This window comes from Oncorhynchus clarkii, chromosome 17, assembly GCF_045791955.1.
Source record: "Oncorhynchus clarkii lewisi isolate Uvic-CL-2024 chromosome 17, UVic_Ocla_1.0, whole genome shotgun sequence".
Classification (NCBI taxonomy): Eukaryota; Metazoa; Chordata; class Actinopteri; order Salmoniformes; family Salmonidae; genus Oncorhynchus; species Oncorhynchus clarkii.
Window position 1 is genome coordinate 71,551,745 of NC_092163.1, and position 16,440 is coordinate 71,568,184.

At 48.3% G+C, this 16,440-nt stretch overlaps 1 protein-coding gene across 1 annotated transcript; it reads right to left on the reverse strand.

The window, feature by feature from the left end:
- Positions 1–1,297: 1,297 nt before the first annotated feature.
- On the reverse strand, positions 1,298–11,650 carry LOC139371375 (nerve growth factor b (beta polypeptide)). The gene is made up of 2 exons (XM_071111739.1): positions 11,591–11,650; positions 1,298–1,921 (listed from the first exon to the last, which is right to left on the reverse strand). Exon 2 carries the CDS (start codon positions 1,907–1,909, stop codon positions 1,298–1,300), a length of 612 nt encoding a protein of 203 aa, XP_070967840.1. The 5' UTR covers positions 1,910–1,921; positions 11,591–11,650.
- Positions 11,651–16,440: the final 4,790 nt, after the last annotated feature.

Consider the following 16,440-nt stretch of genomic DNA (forward strand, 5'->3'; position numbering starts at 1 on the left):
AGTGGGGTGGGGGGGGTTGAACTGCAGTACTCCAGTGGGGTGGGGGTGGGGGGGGTTGAACTGCAGTACTCCAGTTGGGTGGGGGTGGGGGGGGGGGGGGGGGGGGTTGAACTGCAGTACTCCAGTGGGGTGGGGGGGGGTTGAACTGCAGTACTCCAGTGGGGTGGGGGGGGGGGGTTGAACTGCAGTACTCCAGTGGGGTGGGGGGGGGTTGAACTGCAGTACTCCAGTGGGGTGGGGGGGGTTGAACTGCACTACTCCAGTGGGGTGGGGGGGTTGAACTGCAGTACTCCAGTGGGGTGGGGGGGGGGATTGAACTGCAGTACTCCAGTGGGGTGGGGGTTGAACTGCAGTACTCCAGTGGGGTGGGGGGGGGATTGAACTGCAGTACTCCAGTGGGGTGGGGGTTGAACTGCAGTACTCCAGTGGGGTGGGGGGGGTTGAACTGCAGTACTCCAGTGGGGGGGGGGGGGGTTGAACTGCAGTACTCCAGTTCAGTGGGGGGGTTTGAACTGCAGTACTCCAGTTCAGTGGGGGGGTTTGAACTGCAGTACTCCAGTGGGGTGGGGGGGGGTTTGAACTGCAGTACTCCAGTGGGGTGGGGGGGTTTGAACTGCAGTACTCCAGTGGGGGGGGGGGGGGGGGGGTTGAACTGCAGTACTCCAGTGGGGTGGGGGGGGTTGAACTGCAGTACTCCAGTGGGGTGGGGGTGGGGGGGGTTGAACTGCAGTACTCCAGTTGGGTGGGGGTGGGGGGGGGGGGGGGTTGAACTGCAGTACTCCAGTGGGGTGGGGGGGGGTTGAACTGCAGTACTCCAGTGGGGTGGGGGGGGGGGGGTTGAACTGCAGTACTCCAGTGGGGTGGGGGGGGGGGTTGAACTGCAGTACTCCAGTGGGGTGGGGGTTGAACTGCAGTACTCCAGTGGGGTGGGGGGGGGATTGAACTGCAGTACTCCAGTGGGGTGGGGGTTGAACTGCAGTACTCCAGTGGGGTGGGGGGGGTTGAACTGCAGTACTCCAGTGGGGTGGGGGGGGGTTGAACTGCAGTACTCCAGTGGGGTGGGGGGGGGGGGTTGAACTGCAGTACTCCAGTTCAGTGGGGGGGTTTGAACTGCAGTACTCCAGTGGGGTGGGGGGGGGTTTGAACTGCAGTACTCCAGTGGGGTGGGGGGGTTTGAACTGCAGTACTCCAGTGGGGGGGGGTTGGAAATGCAGTATTGCAGTGACTTCATAACAGTAACCATGTGGTCCTGTCGGTCAGTACTGCAGTGACTACAGGACTAGTGATTACAGTACGGTCACTGTCGCCAGGACTTTCGGCTGAGCACACACACACAGGCCACGTCGATGCGGATCAGTCTCCAGGCCACCAGGTCCTTAAAGGAAGTCAGCGCCCGCACGAAGGTGTGCGAGTTGGTGCAGTAGGAGTTCCAGTGTCGCCCGTCGATGCCCAGGCAGCCAGAGCTGCCCGCCCGGGCGCCACGGCACGTGGTCTCAAAGAAGTACTGCTTTTTCTTGACGTTGTTAATGTTGACGTCCGGGAGCACCTCCACCTCATTGCCAGATATATCTGTGGCCTTGGTCTTGTTGCCCACCCAGTTGCTGACACTCTCACACACAGAGTACACCCCCCGGTGCTGTGGCTGACCTACCATGCGCCTTGCCCTGCTGGCCCCGGACCCCTGGCGTCCTGTGGGCTCTTTGTTGGGCGGCTGTGCACTGAAGAGAACGCGGGGCGAGCGGTAGCGTCGCTTGGTGAAGAGTTTGGGGTCCACGGTGGGGGCAGAGTTAGGGGTCCTGTTTGGGGTAGGGTGCTGCTGAGCGGAGACCGGGGGGCAGAAGTCCCCTCCCATGGTGCACACGGCCTGGGCACTGACCACGAGGATCAAGACCAGCATGGACGACCTCATGGACACACACACCTGGCGGGATCAAACACACACACCAACATTAGGGATCAGACACACAGAGACGTCAACATTAGGGATCAAACACACACAATCACCAACATTAGGGATCAAACAGACGCCAACATTAGGGATGACACACACACACACACACACACACACACACGTCAACATTAAGGATCAAATACACACACAGATGTCAACATTAGGGATCAAATGCACACACACATACAAATGTCAACATTAGGGATCCAATACACACACGCACAGATGTCAACATTAGGGACCAAATACACACACACACACACATACAGTTGTCAACATTAGGGATCAAATACACACACACACACACATACAGTTGTCAACATTAGGGACCAAATACACACACACACACACACACACACACACACACACACACATACATACAGATGTCAACATTAGGGATCAAATACACACACACACACACATACAGTTGTCAACATTAGGGACCAAATACACACACACACACACACACACACACACACACACACACACACACACACACACACACACATACATACAGATGTCAACATTAGGGATCAAATGCACACACACACACACACACACGTCAAAATTAGTGATCAAATACAAAACACACACACACAGACGTCAACATTAGGGATCAAATACACACACACACACACATACAGTTGTCAACATTAGGGACCAAATACACACACACACACACACACACACACATACATACAGATGTCAACATTAGGGATCAAATGCACACACACACACACACACACACGTCAGCATTAGTGATCAAATACACACACAGACGTACATTTGGGATCAAATGTGAACACAAACGTCAACATACGGGATCAAATACACACACACCAACAATATGTATCAAATGCACACACACAGACGTTAACATCAGGGAACAAATACACACACACCAACATTAGGGATCAAATGCACACACACACACAGACTTCAAGTTAGGGAACAAATACGCACACACACACACACACACACACAGACTTCAAGTTAGGGAACAAATACGCACACACACACACACACAGACTTCAAGTTAGGGATCAAATACACACACACTCACAGACGTGAAAATTAGGGTTCAAATACACACACACACGTCAACATTAGGGATCAAATACACACACACACCCCTCCCCACACACACACACACACACACAGAGACGTCAACAATATTGAACGAATACACACACAGAAGTCAACATTAATTATCGAACACACACACACACACGTAAATATCAGGGATCAAATACACACACAGACGTCAACATTAGGGAACAAATGCACACACGCGTGCACACACACCAACATTAGGGATCAAATGCACACTCACACACAGACGTCAACATTAGAGATCAATCACAATCACACACACAGATGTCAACATTAGGGATCAAATACACACACACAGACGTCAACATTAGGGCTCAAATACACAAACACACATAAACATCAGGGATCAAATACACACACACAGACGTCAACATTAGGGATCAAATACACACACACACACACACACGTAAACATCAGGGAACAAATACACACACACAGAGACGTCAACATTTTGGATCAAATACATACACACACACACACACACACACAGAGACGTCAACATTAATGAACAAATACACACACACACACGTAAACATCAGGGATCAAATACACACACACACAGGCGTCAACATTAGGGAACAAATACACACACACACACAGACGTCAACATTAGAGATCAATCACACACACACACATGTCAATATTAGGGATTAAATACACACACACACACACACACAAACAGACGTCAACATGAATGATCAAATACACACACACACACACATCAACATTATGGATCAAATATACACACACACACACTCACAGATGTCAACATTAGGGATCAAATTTACACACACACACACGTCAACATTACTGATCAAATACACACAGAAACACACACGTAAACATCAGGGGTCAAATACACACACACACACACACAGAGACGTCAACATTTTGTATCAAATACACACACACACGCACACACACGTCAACAATAGGGATCAAATTCACACAAACACACAGACGTCAACATTAATGATCAAATACACACAGATACACACACTTAAACATCAGGGATCAAATACACACACAGACGTCAACATTAGGGATTAAATACACAAACACACACACACAGATGTGAAAATTACGGTTCAAAAACACACACACACACACACACACAAGCAGATGTCAACAATGTGGATCCATTGCGCGCACACACACACACACACGTCAACATTAGGGAACAAACACACACACACACACACACACACACACACACACACACACACGTCAACATTAGGGATCAAATACACACACACACACACACACGTCAACATTAGGGATCAAACACACACACACACATCAACATTAAGGAACAATTACACACACACACACACACACAAGCAGATGTCAACAATGTGGATCCATTGCGCGCACACACACACGTCAACATTAGGGAACAAACACACACACACACACACACACACACACACACACACACACACACACACACACGTCAACATTAGGGATCAAATACACACACACACACACACACGTCAACATTAGGGATCAAACACACACACACACATCAACATTAAGGAACAATTACACACACACACACACACACACACACACACACACACACACACACACACACACACACTCACGTCAACATTAGGGATCAAATACACGCACACACATACAGACACACACACAAACATGTCAACATTAGGGATCAAATACACACACACACACACACACACACAGAGACGTCAACATTAGGGATCAAATACACACACACACACACACACACACACCTACATTAGAGATCAAATACACACACAAACGTCAACAATAGGGAACAAATACACGCACACACACCAACATTAGGGATCAAATACACACACACTAACTCACTTCAACATTAGGGATCAAATACACACACACACAAATGCATACACACACACACACACACACACACACAAATGCATACACACACACGTCAACATTAGGGATCAAGTACACACACACAAACAATCACAGACATCAACATTAGGGAACAAATAGAGTGCCTTGCGAAAGTATTCGGCCCCCTTGAACTTTGCGACCTTTTGCCACATTTCAGGCTTCAAACATAAAGATATAAAACTGTATTTTTTTGTGAAGAATCAACAACAAGTGGGACACAATCATGAAGTGGAACAACATTTATTGGATATTTCAAACTTTTTTAACAAATCAAAAACTGAAACATTGGGCGTGCAAAATTATTCAGCCCCTTTACTTTCAGTGCAGAAAAATCTCTCCAGAAGTTCAGTGAGGATCTCTGAATGATCCAATGTTGACCTAAATGACTAATGATGATAAATACAATCCACCTGTGTGTAATCAAGTCTCCGTATAAATGCACCTGCACTGTGATAGTCTCAGAGGTCCGTCAAAAGCGCAGAGAGCATCATGAAGAACAAGGAACACACCAGGCAGGTCCGAGATACTGTTGTGAAGAAGTTTAAAGCCGGATTTGGATACAAAAAGATTTCCCAAGCTTTAAACATCCCAAGGAGCACTGTGCAAGCGATAATATTGAAATGGAAGGAGTATCAGACCACTGCAAATCTACCAAGACCTGGCCGTCCCTCTAAACTTTCAGCTCATACAAGGAGAAGACTGATCAGAGATGCAGCCAAGAGGCCCATGATCACTCTGGATGAACTGCAGAGATCTACAGCTGAGGTGGGAGACTCTGTCCATAGGACAACAATCAGTCGTATATTGCACAAATCTGGCCTTTATGGAAGAGTGGCAAGAAGAAAGCCATTTCTTAAAGATATCCATAAAAAGTGTCGTTTAAAGTTTGCCACAAGCCACCTGGGAGACACACCAAACATGTGGAAGAAGGTGCACTGGTCAGATGAAACCAAAACTGAACTTTTTGGCAACAATGCAAAACGTTATGTTTGGCGTAAAAGCAACACAGCTGAACACACCATCCCCACTGTCAAACATGGTGGTGGCAGCATCATGGTTTGGGCCTGTTTTTCTTCAGCAGGGACAGGGAAGATGGTTAAAATGGATGGGAAGATGGATGGAGCCAAATACAGGACCATTCTGGAAGAAAACATGATGGAGTCTGCAAAAGACCTGAGACTGGGACGGAGATTTGTCTTCCAACAAGACAATGATCCAAAACATAAAGCAAAATCTACAATGGAATGGTTAAAAAATAAACATATCCAGGTGTTAGAATGGCCAAGTCAAAGTCCAGACCTGAATCCAATCGAGAATCTGTGGAAAGAACTGAAAACTGCTGTTCACAAATGCTCTCCATCCAACCTCACTGAGCTCGAGCTGTTTTGCAAGGAGGAATGGGAAAAAAATTCAGTCTCTCGATGTGCAAAACTGATAGAGACATACCCCAAGCGACTTACAGCTGTAATCGCAGCAAAAGGTGGCGCTACAAAGTATTAACTTAAGGGGGCTGAATACTTTTGCACGCCCAATTTTTCAGTTTTTGATTTGTTAAAAAAGTTTGAAATATCTGATAAATGTCATTCCACTTCATGATTGTGTCCCACTTGTTGTTGATTCTTCACAAAAAAATACAGTTTTATATCTTTATGTTTGAAGCCTGAAATGTGGCAAAAGGTTGCAAAGTTCAAGGGGGCCGAATACTTTTGCAAGGCACTGTACACACACACACCAACATTAGGGATCAAATACACACACACACACACACACCAACTTACGGAACAAATACACAAAACACACATGTCAACATTAGGGATCAAATACACACACACGTCAACATTGGGGATCAAATACACGCGTCTACACACACACACACACACACACAGACGTCAACATTAGAGATCAAATACACACACACACACACACCTACATTAGAGATAAAATGCACACACACACAAACATCAAAATTAGGGATCAAACACACACATGCAGACGTCAAGATTAGGGATCAAATACACACACACACACACACACACACACACACACGTGTACAAACACTCACGAACACAGACGTCAACATTAGGGATCAAATGCACACACACACGCAGACGTCAACATTAGGGATCAAATACACACACACAAACACAGACGTCAACATTAGGGATCAAATACACACACACACACACACACATCAACATTAGGGATCAAATACACACACACACACAGACGTCAGCATTAGGGATCAAATACACACACACACACACACACACACACACACACACGTGTACACACAAACACACACTCACAAACACAAACGTCAACATTAGAGATCAAATACACACACACACACACACCTACATTAGAGATAAAATGCACACACACACAAACATCAAAATTAGGGATCAAACACACACATGCAGACGTCAAGATTAGGGATCAAATACACACACACACACACACACACACACACACACACGTGTACAAACACTCACGAACACAGACGTCAACATTAGGGATCAAATGCACACACACACGCAGACGTCAACATTAGGGATCAAATACACACACACAAACACAGACGTCAACATTAGGGATCAAATACACACACACACACACATCAACATTAGGGATCAAATACACACACACACACAGACGTCAGCATTAGGGATCAAATACACACACACACACACACACACACACACACACGTGTACACACAAACACACACTCACAAACACAAACGTCAACATTAGAGATCAAATACACACACACACACACACAAACACAGACATCAACATTAGGGATCAAATACACACACAGACGTCAGCATTAGGGATCAAATACACACACACACACACACACACACACACACACGTGTACACACAAACACACACTCACAAACACAAACGTCAACATTAGAGATCAAATACACACACACACGTCAACATTAGGGATCAAATACACACACACACACAGACGTCAACAATAGGGATCAAATACACACACACACACACACACGTGTACACACAAACACACACTCACAAACACAAACGTCAACATTAGAGATCAAATACACACACACACACACACACACACACACACACGTCAACATTAGGGATCAAATACACACACACACACACACAGACGTCAACAATAGGGATCAAATACACACACACACACACACACAAACATCAACATTAGGGATCAAATACACACAAGTTGACGTCAACATTAGCGATCAAACACACACACACACAGACGTCAACATTAGGGATCAAATACACACACACACGCACACAGATGTCAACATTAGGGATCAACTACACACACACATACAGACATCAAAATTTGTGATCAAATACACACACACACACACTCACACACACACACACAAACACGCTCTCACACAGACATCAACATTAGTGAGCAAATACACACACACACACACACTGACAAACACACACACTGACGAACACAGACGTCAACATTAGGGATCAAATACACACACACAAGTCAACATTAGGGATCAAATACACACACACGTCAACATTAGGGATCAAATACACACACACACACACACACACACAAGTTCATACACAGACATGAACATTAGTGATCAAATACACACACACACGTGTACAAACACACACACTCATAAACACAGACATCAACATTGGGGATCAAATACACACACACACACACACACGCTCACACACAGACGTCAACATTAGGGATCAAATATACAGTGGGGCAAAAAAGTATTTAGTCAGCCACCAATTGTGCAAGTTATCCCACTTAAAAAGATGAGAGAGGCCTGTAATTTTCATCATAGGTACACTTCAACGATGACAGACAAAATGAGAGAAAAAAATCCAGAAAATTTAATGAATTTATTTGCAAAATATGGTGGAAAATAAGTATTTGGTCAATAACAAAAGTTTCTCAATACTTTGTTATATACCCTTTGTTTGCAATGACAGAGGTTAAACGTTTTCTGTAAGTCTTCACAAGGTTTTCACACACTGTTGCTGGTATTTTGGCCCATTCCTCCATGCAGATCTCCTCTAGAGCAGTGATGTTTTGGAGCTGTTGCTGGGCAACACGGACTTTCAACTCCCTCCAAAGATTTTCTATGGGGTTGAGATCTGGAGACTGGCTAGGCCACTCCAGGACCTTGAAATGCTTCTTACGAAGCCACTCCTTTGTTGCCCGGGCGGTGTGATTGGGATCATTGTCATGCTGAAAGACCCAGCCACGTTTCATCCTCAATGCCCTTGCTGATGGAAGGAGGTTTTCACTCAAAATCTCACGATACATGGCCCCATTCATCCTTTCCTTTACACGGATCAGTCGTCCTGGTCCCTTTGCAGAAAAACAGCCCCAAAGCATGATGTTTCCACCCCCATGCTTCACAGTAGGTATGGTGTTCTTTGGATGCAACTCAGCATCTTGTCCTCCAAACACGACGAGTTGAGTTTTTACCAAAAAGTTATATTTTGGTTTCATCTGACCATATGACATTCTCCCAATCTTCTTCTAGATCATCCAAATGCTCTCTAGCAAACTTCAGACGGGCCTGGACATGTACTGGCTTAAGCAGGGGGACACGTCTGGCACTGCAGGATTTGAGTCCCTGGCGGCGTAGTGTGTTACTGATGCTTTGTTACTTTGGTCCCAGCTCTCTGCAGGTCATTCACTAGGTCCCCCCGTGTGGTTCTGGGATTTTTGCTCACCGTTCTTGTGATCATTTTGACCCCACGGGGTGAGATCTTGCGTGGAGCCCCAGATCGAGGGAGATTATCAGTGGTCCTAATAATTGCTACCACAGCCATAGTGGAGTGTGACTGTTTGAGGTTGTGGACAGGTGTCTTTTATACTGATAACAGGTGTCTTTTATACTGATACTGATAACAAGTTCAACAGTTCAAACAGGTGCCATTAATTTTATTTGACCTTTATTTAACTAGGCAAGTCAGTTAAGAACAAATTCTTATTTTCAATGACGGCCTAGGAACAGTGGGTTAACTGCCTGTTCAGGGGCAGAACGACAGATTTGTACATTGTCAGCTCGGGGGTTTGAACTTGAAACCTTCTGGTTGCAAGTCCAACGCTCTAACCACTAGGCTACCCTGCCGCCACTTAATACAGGTAACGAGTGGAGGACAGAGGAGCCTCTTAAAGAAGAAGTTACAGGTCTGTGAGAGCCAGAAATCTTGCTTGTTTGTAGGTGACCAAATACTTATTTTCCACCATAATTTGCAAATAAATTCATTAAAAATCCTACAATGTGATTTTCTGGATTTTTTCTTCTCATTTTGTCTGTCATAGAAGTGTACCTATTTTGAAAATTATAGGCCTCTCTCATCTTTTTAAGTTGGAGAACATGCACAATTGGTGGCTGACTAAATACTTTTTTGCCCCACTGTATACACACACACAAGCTCACACACAGACGTCAACATTAGGGATCAAATACACACACACAAGCTCACACACAGACATCAACATTAGTGATCACACACACACACACACACACACACACACACACACACACCAACATTTAGTGATCAAATATACACACACGTGTACACACAAACACACACACTGACGAACACACGCACACAGACGTCAACATTAGGGATCAAATCCACACACACACAGACGTAAACATTAGGGATCAAACACACACACACACACACACACACACAAACATCAACATTAGTGATCAAATATATACACACACACACACACACAGACGTCAACAATAGGGATCAAATATATACACAGACGTCAACACTAGTGATCACACACACACACAAAGACACACACTGACAAACACACACGCACACAGACGTCAACATTAGTGATCAAATACACACACACACACGTGTACACACACAAACACACACACTGACAAACACACACGCACACAGACGTCAACATTAGGGATCTAATACACACACACATACACAAACACACACACTGACAAACACACACACACACAGACGTCAACATTAGGGATCTAATACACACACACATACACAAACACACACACTGACAAACACACACACACACAGACTTCAACATTTGGGATCAAATCCGGTTCAAGTCCTCTAGACACTTACTGACATCTGAGAACCTAAAGGCTGGAAATTTGGATTTTACTTCTTTGGAGCTTAGAATATAGCAGACTGGTTTCAAAATAGGAGAGAAACTCTGTCCTATTCATCCATGGAGAAAGGTAGCTTGAGGAATATGATGTGGGCTCAGTGTGATGGCTCAGGCTGAGTGTGATGGCTGTATCATACATTGATTCAGAGATACAACAGCTGTGTGGTTGTCTGCTTACTGGTAATCGCAGCTCAGTCCTTGTGTTTTCCCCGTACTGTGCAGATAGAAAACATGTTTACTCTTGCGGCGGCATTAGTGTGTTGTACTTCATCTCTAACTCTACACCAGGAGGTTTTATAGTGACCACCTGACCAGGTGAACATTTTTTGAGATTGTCACTCGCACAGAGATCTTAATTGAGTTTTGCATGTCACTTCTCTCATGAGAAGTTTTTTGAAAATAAAGTTTGAATTGGTTTGAAGATACGAGAACACCCATCTTGCTTTGCTCACCTGTGCCGTGTTTCTTCCCCAGGAATTGTGGCCCCAGGCGGGGCGGGCTCCTAGAGCACGTGTTCAGAGCGGACTGCCTTCCAGGCTCCTGCCATCAGGCCTGTCTTTCTAGCTCTCTGTGGCCCCCAGCTCGGCCCTGGCCCCTGCAGAGGGAGAGAGAGATGAAGGCAAAGCACATCATTTGACAAACTCACTTCGATAGTCCTACCAAAACTAGGTGAATATTAGTTTTAATCCTCAGCTTCATCTTTCACTGTTCATGCACCTTGGTTGGAAAGCGAGGTAGAGATTTAGTATTATTTTCCTGTAGTGTCATACGCAGGGTTTGTAAAGCAGTCCAGCAAGCCACTCTAAACACAGGAAAGGCCAGTGTGTTATAATGACACCGTTACATACATACACCTGATACACAGGATGGGCTACGTGTTGGGTTTTATGGTACGGTGTTGGACCTGTGGGTTTTATGGTACGGTGTTGGACCTGTGGGTTTTATTGTACGGTGTTGGACCTGTGGGTTTTATGGTACGGTGCTGGACCTGTGGGTTTTATGGTACGGTGTTGGACCTGTGGGTTTTATTGTACAGTGTTGGACCTGTGGGTTTTATGGTACGGTGTTTGACCTGTGGGTTTTATGGTACGGTGTTGGACCTGTGGGTTTTATGGTACGGTGTTGGACCTGTGGGTTTTATGGTACGGTGTTGGACCTGTGGGTTTTATGGTACGGTGTTGGACCTGTGGGTTTTATGGTACGGTGTTGGACCTGTGGGTTTTATGGTACAGTGTGGAATCCACAGGTTTATAGAAAACAGTAAATAGGTTTCGTTGGAACCACAGTGAGACATAACAGCACATATTCCCTACATGCTGAGGTGGTATACTGTCTGTATTAGTGTTTCCCATCTGAAAACTGTGAACTAGATTTGGGTCTTCGAGTATTAAACTCAATGACTATGCCACAGCCATTTTCCCAGATCTGTGAACATAACACTCAACCCTCTCTCGGTATTGCTCCCATAGGACTCCCAAAAACATTCCAGGGCTCATCTAAATGTGTCACGTTCTGACCTTTATTTCCTTTGTTTTGCATTTATTTAGTATGGTCAGGGCGTGAGTTGGGTGGGCAGTCTATGTTTGTTTTTCTATGTTTTGGGTCAGTTCTATGTTTTCGGCCTAGTATGGTTCTCAATCAGAGGCAGGTGTCATTAGTTGTCTCTTATTGAGAATCATACTTAGGTAGCCTGGGTTTCACTGTTTGTTTGTGGGTGATTGTTCCTGTCTTTGTGTAGTGTTCACCAGATAGGCTGTATTTAGGTTTTGAGTTCTCACGTTTCTTGTTTTTCCGTTAGTTTGTTCTTGTATAGTGTCGTCAATAAATACAATGAACAACCACCACGCTGCGCTTTGGTCCGCCTCTACTTCCCAAGAAGAGAACCGTTACAGAATCACCCACCACAACAGGACCAAGCGGTGTGGTAATGGGCAAAGGAGAGAGCAGCAGCAGGAGCAGCGCGAGGAGGTATGGACATGGGAGGACGAATTAGACGGTAAAGGACCTTGGGCTCAGCCAGGAGAATATCGCCGCCCCAAGGAAGAACGGGAGGCGGCGAAAGCGGAGAGGCGCTGGTATGAGGAGGCAGCGCGGCGTCGTGGATGGAAGCCCGGGAGTCAGCCCCAAAAATTTCTTGGGGGGGGGCTAACAGGGAGTATGGCTACGCCAGGTAGGAGACCTGAGCCAACTTCCTGTGGTTACCGGGGGGCTAGAGAGACCGGGCAGGCACCGTGTTATGCTGTGGAGCGCACGGTGTCCCCAGTGCGGGTGCACAGCCCGGTGCGGTACATTCCAGCTCCGCGTATCGGCCGGGCTAGAGTGGGCATCGAGCCAAGTGCCATTAAGCCGGCTCTACGCATCTGGCCTCCAGTGCGTCTCCTTGGGCCGGCTTACATGGCACCAGCCTTGCGCACGGTGTCCCCGGTTCGCCTGCATAGCCCAGTGCGGGCTATTCCACCTCGCCGCACTGGCAGGGCGACCGGGACCATTCAACCGGGTAAGGTTGGGCAGGCTCGGTGCTCAAGAGCTCCAGTGCGCCTGCACGGCCCGGTCTATCCGTCACCACCTCCACACCCCAGCCCTCCGGTGGCAGCTCCCCGTACCAGGCTGTCTCTCCGGCCCATCCGTCCAGAGCCTTCCTCCTCTCCAGCGCTGCCGGAGTCTCCCGCCTGTCCGGCGCCTCTGCCGGAGCCTCCCGCCTGTCCGGCGCCGCTGCCGGAGCCTCCCGCCTGTCCGGCGCCTCTGCCGGAGCCTCCCGTCTGCCCAGCGCCGCCCGTCTGCCCAACGCCGCCAGCGCCGCCCGTCTGCCCAGCGCCGCCAGTGCCGCCCGTCTGCCCAGCGCCGCCAGTGCCGCCCGTCTGCCCAGCGCCGCCAGTGCCGCCCGTCTAGCCAGCGCCGCCAGTGCCGCCCGTCTGCCCAGCGCCGCCAGTGCCGCCCGTCTGCCCAGCGCCGCCAGTGCCGCCCGTCTGCCCAGCACCGCCAGTGCCGCCCGTCTGCCCAGTGCCGCCCGTCTGCCCAGCGCCGCCAGTGCCGCCCGTCTGCCAGGAGCCGCCAATGCCGCCCGTCAGCCAGGAGCCGCCAGTGCCGCCCGTCAGCCAGGGGCCGCCAGTGCCGCCCGTCAGCCAGGGGCCGCCAGTGCCGCCAATCAGCCAGGGGCCGCCAGTGCCGCCCGTCAGCCAGGGGCCGCCAGTGCCGCCCGTCGGCCAGGGGCCGCCAGTGCCGCCAGTCGTCCAGGGGCCGCCAGTGCCGCCAGTCAGCCAGGTGCCGCCAGTCAGCCAGGGGCCGCTAGAGCCCCTCCGCCCGGAGCAGCTGCCCCTCCGTCCCGAGCAGCTGCCCCTCTGTCCCGAGCAGCTGCCCCTCTGTCCCGAGCTGCTGCCGCCCCTCTGTCCCGAGCTGCTGCCGCCCCTCTGTCCCGAGCTGCTGCCGCCCCTCTGTCCCGAGCTGCTGCCGCCCCTCGGTCCCGAGCAGCTGCCCCTCGGTCCCGAGCTGCTGCCGCCCCTCTGTCCCGAGCTGCTGCCGCCCCTCTGTCCCGAGCTGCTGCCGCCCCTCTGTCCCGAGCTGCTGCCGCCCCTCTGTCCCGAGCTGCTGCCGCCCCTCGGTCCCGAGCAGCTGCCGCCCCTCTGTCCCGAGCAGCTGCTTCACCTCTGTCCCGAGCTGCCCCTCAGTCCCAAGCAGCCCCTCTGTCCAGTGGGGTCATTGAGAGGGGTGGGCATGGGGAGTAAGCCACGGAGGCGGACAATACGGCGGACTAAGACAATGGCGAAGTGGGGTCCGCGTCCCGCGCCAGAGCCGCCACCGCGGACAGACGCCCACCCAGACCCTCCCCTATAGGTTAAGGTTTTGCGGCCGGAGTCCGCACCTTTGGGGGGGGGGTACTGTCACGTTCTGACATTTATTTCCTTTGTTTTGCATTTATTTAGTATGGTCAGGGCGTGAGTTGGGTGGGCAGTCTATGTTTGTTTTTCTATGTTTTGGGTCAGTTCTATGTTTTCGGCCTAGTATGGTTCTCAATCAGAGGCAGGTGTCATTAGTTGTCTCTGATTGAGAATCATACTTAGGTAGCCTGGGTTTCACTGTTTGTTTGTGGGTGATTGTTCCTGTCTTTGTGTAGTGTTCACCAGATAGGCTGTATTTAGGTTTTGAGTTCTCACGTTTCTTGTTTTTCCGTTAGTTTGTTCTTGTATAGTGTCGTCAATAAATACAATGAACAACCACCACGCTGCGCTTTGGTCCGCCTCTACTTCCCAAGAAGAGAACCGTTACAAAATGAGACCTTCGTCTCGGTAGGACTGGTAAAATAAATACATTGCAGTGTAATCCCTCTACCCCCCCCTTTCCTAGAGGCAGTATTGTAAGGATGGTGCAGAGCCATGTGGGCAGAGAGAGAGAGAGCTAGTTACACACCACACAGCTCCTCTCCAACAACACCTTGTTACTGTCACACAGTCTAACTGCCACTATAAATCAACCATACAGAACACATACTCATCCCTATAGAACACAGAACACACATACTCATCCCTATAGAACACACATACTCGTCCCTATAGAACACACATACTCGTCCCTATAGAACACACATACTCGTCCCTATAGAACACACATGCTCCTCCCTATAGAACACACATGCTCATCCCTATAGAACACACATGCTCATCGCTATAGAACACACATGCTCATCGCTATAGAACACACATGCTCATCCCTATAGAACACACATGCTCATCCCTATAGAACACACATGCTCATCCCTATAGAACACACATGCTCATCCCTGTAGAACACACATGCTCATCCCTATAGAACACACATGCTCATCCCTATAGAACACAAATGCTCATCCCTTTAGAACACAGAACACGCATACTCGTCCCTATAGAACACACACTCGTCCCTATAGAACACACATACTCGTCCCTATAGAACACACATACTCGTCCCTATAGAACACACATACTCGTCCCTATAGAACACACATACTCGTCCCTATAGAACACACATGCTCGTCCCTATAGAACACACATACTCGTCCCTATAGAACACACATACTCGTCCCTATAGAACACACATACTCATCCCTATAGAACACACGACACACATACTCGTCCCTATACAACACACATACTCGTCCCTATAGAACACACATACTCGTCCCTATACAACACACATACTCATCCCTATAGAACACACATACTCATCCCTATAGAACACACATACTCATCCCTATAGAACACACATGCTCATCCCTATAGAACACACATGCTCATCCCTATAGAACACACATGCTCATCCCTATAGAACA

Coding starts and splice junctions, on each gene's coding strand:
- LOC139371375 (XM_071111739.1), bottom strand. CDS start 1,909: ATGAGGTCGTCCATGCTGGTCTTGATCCTCGTGGTCAGTGCCCAGGCC.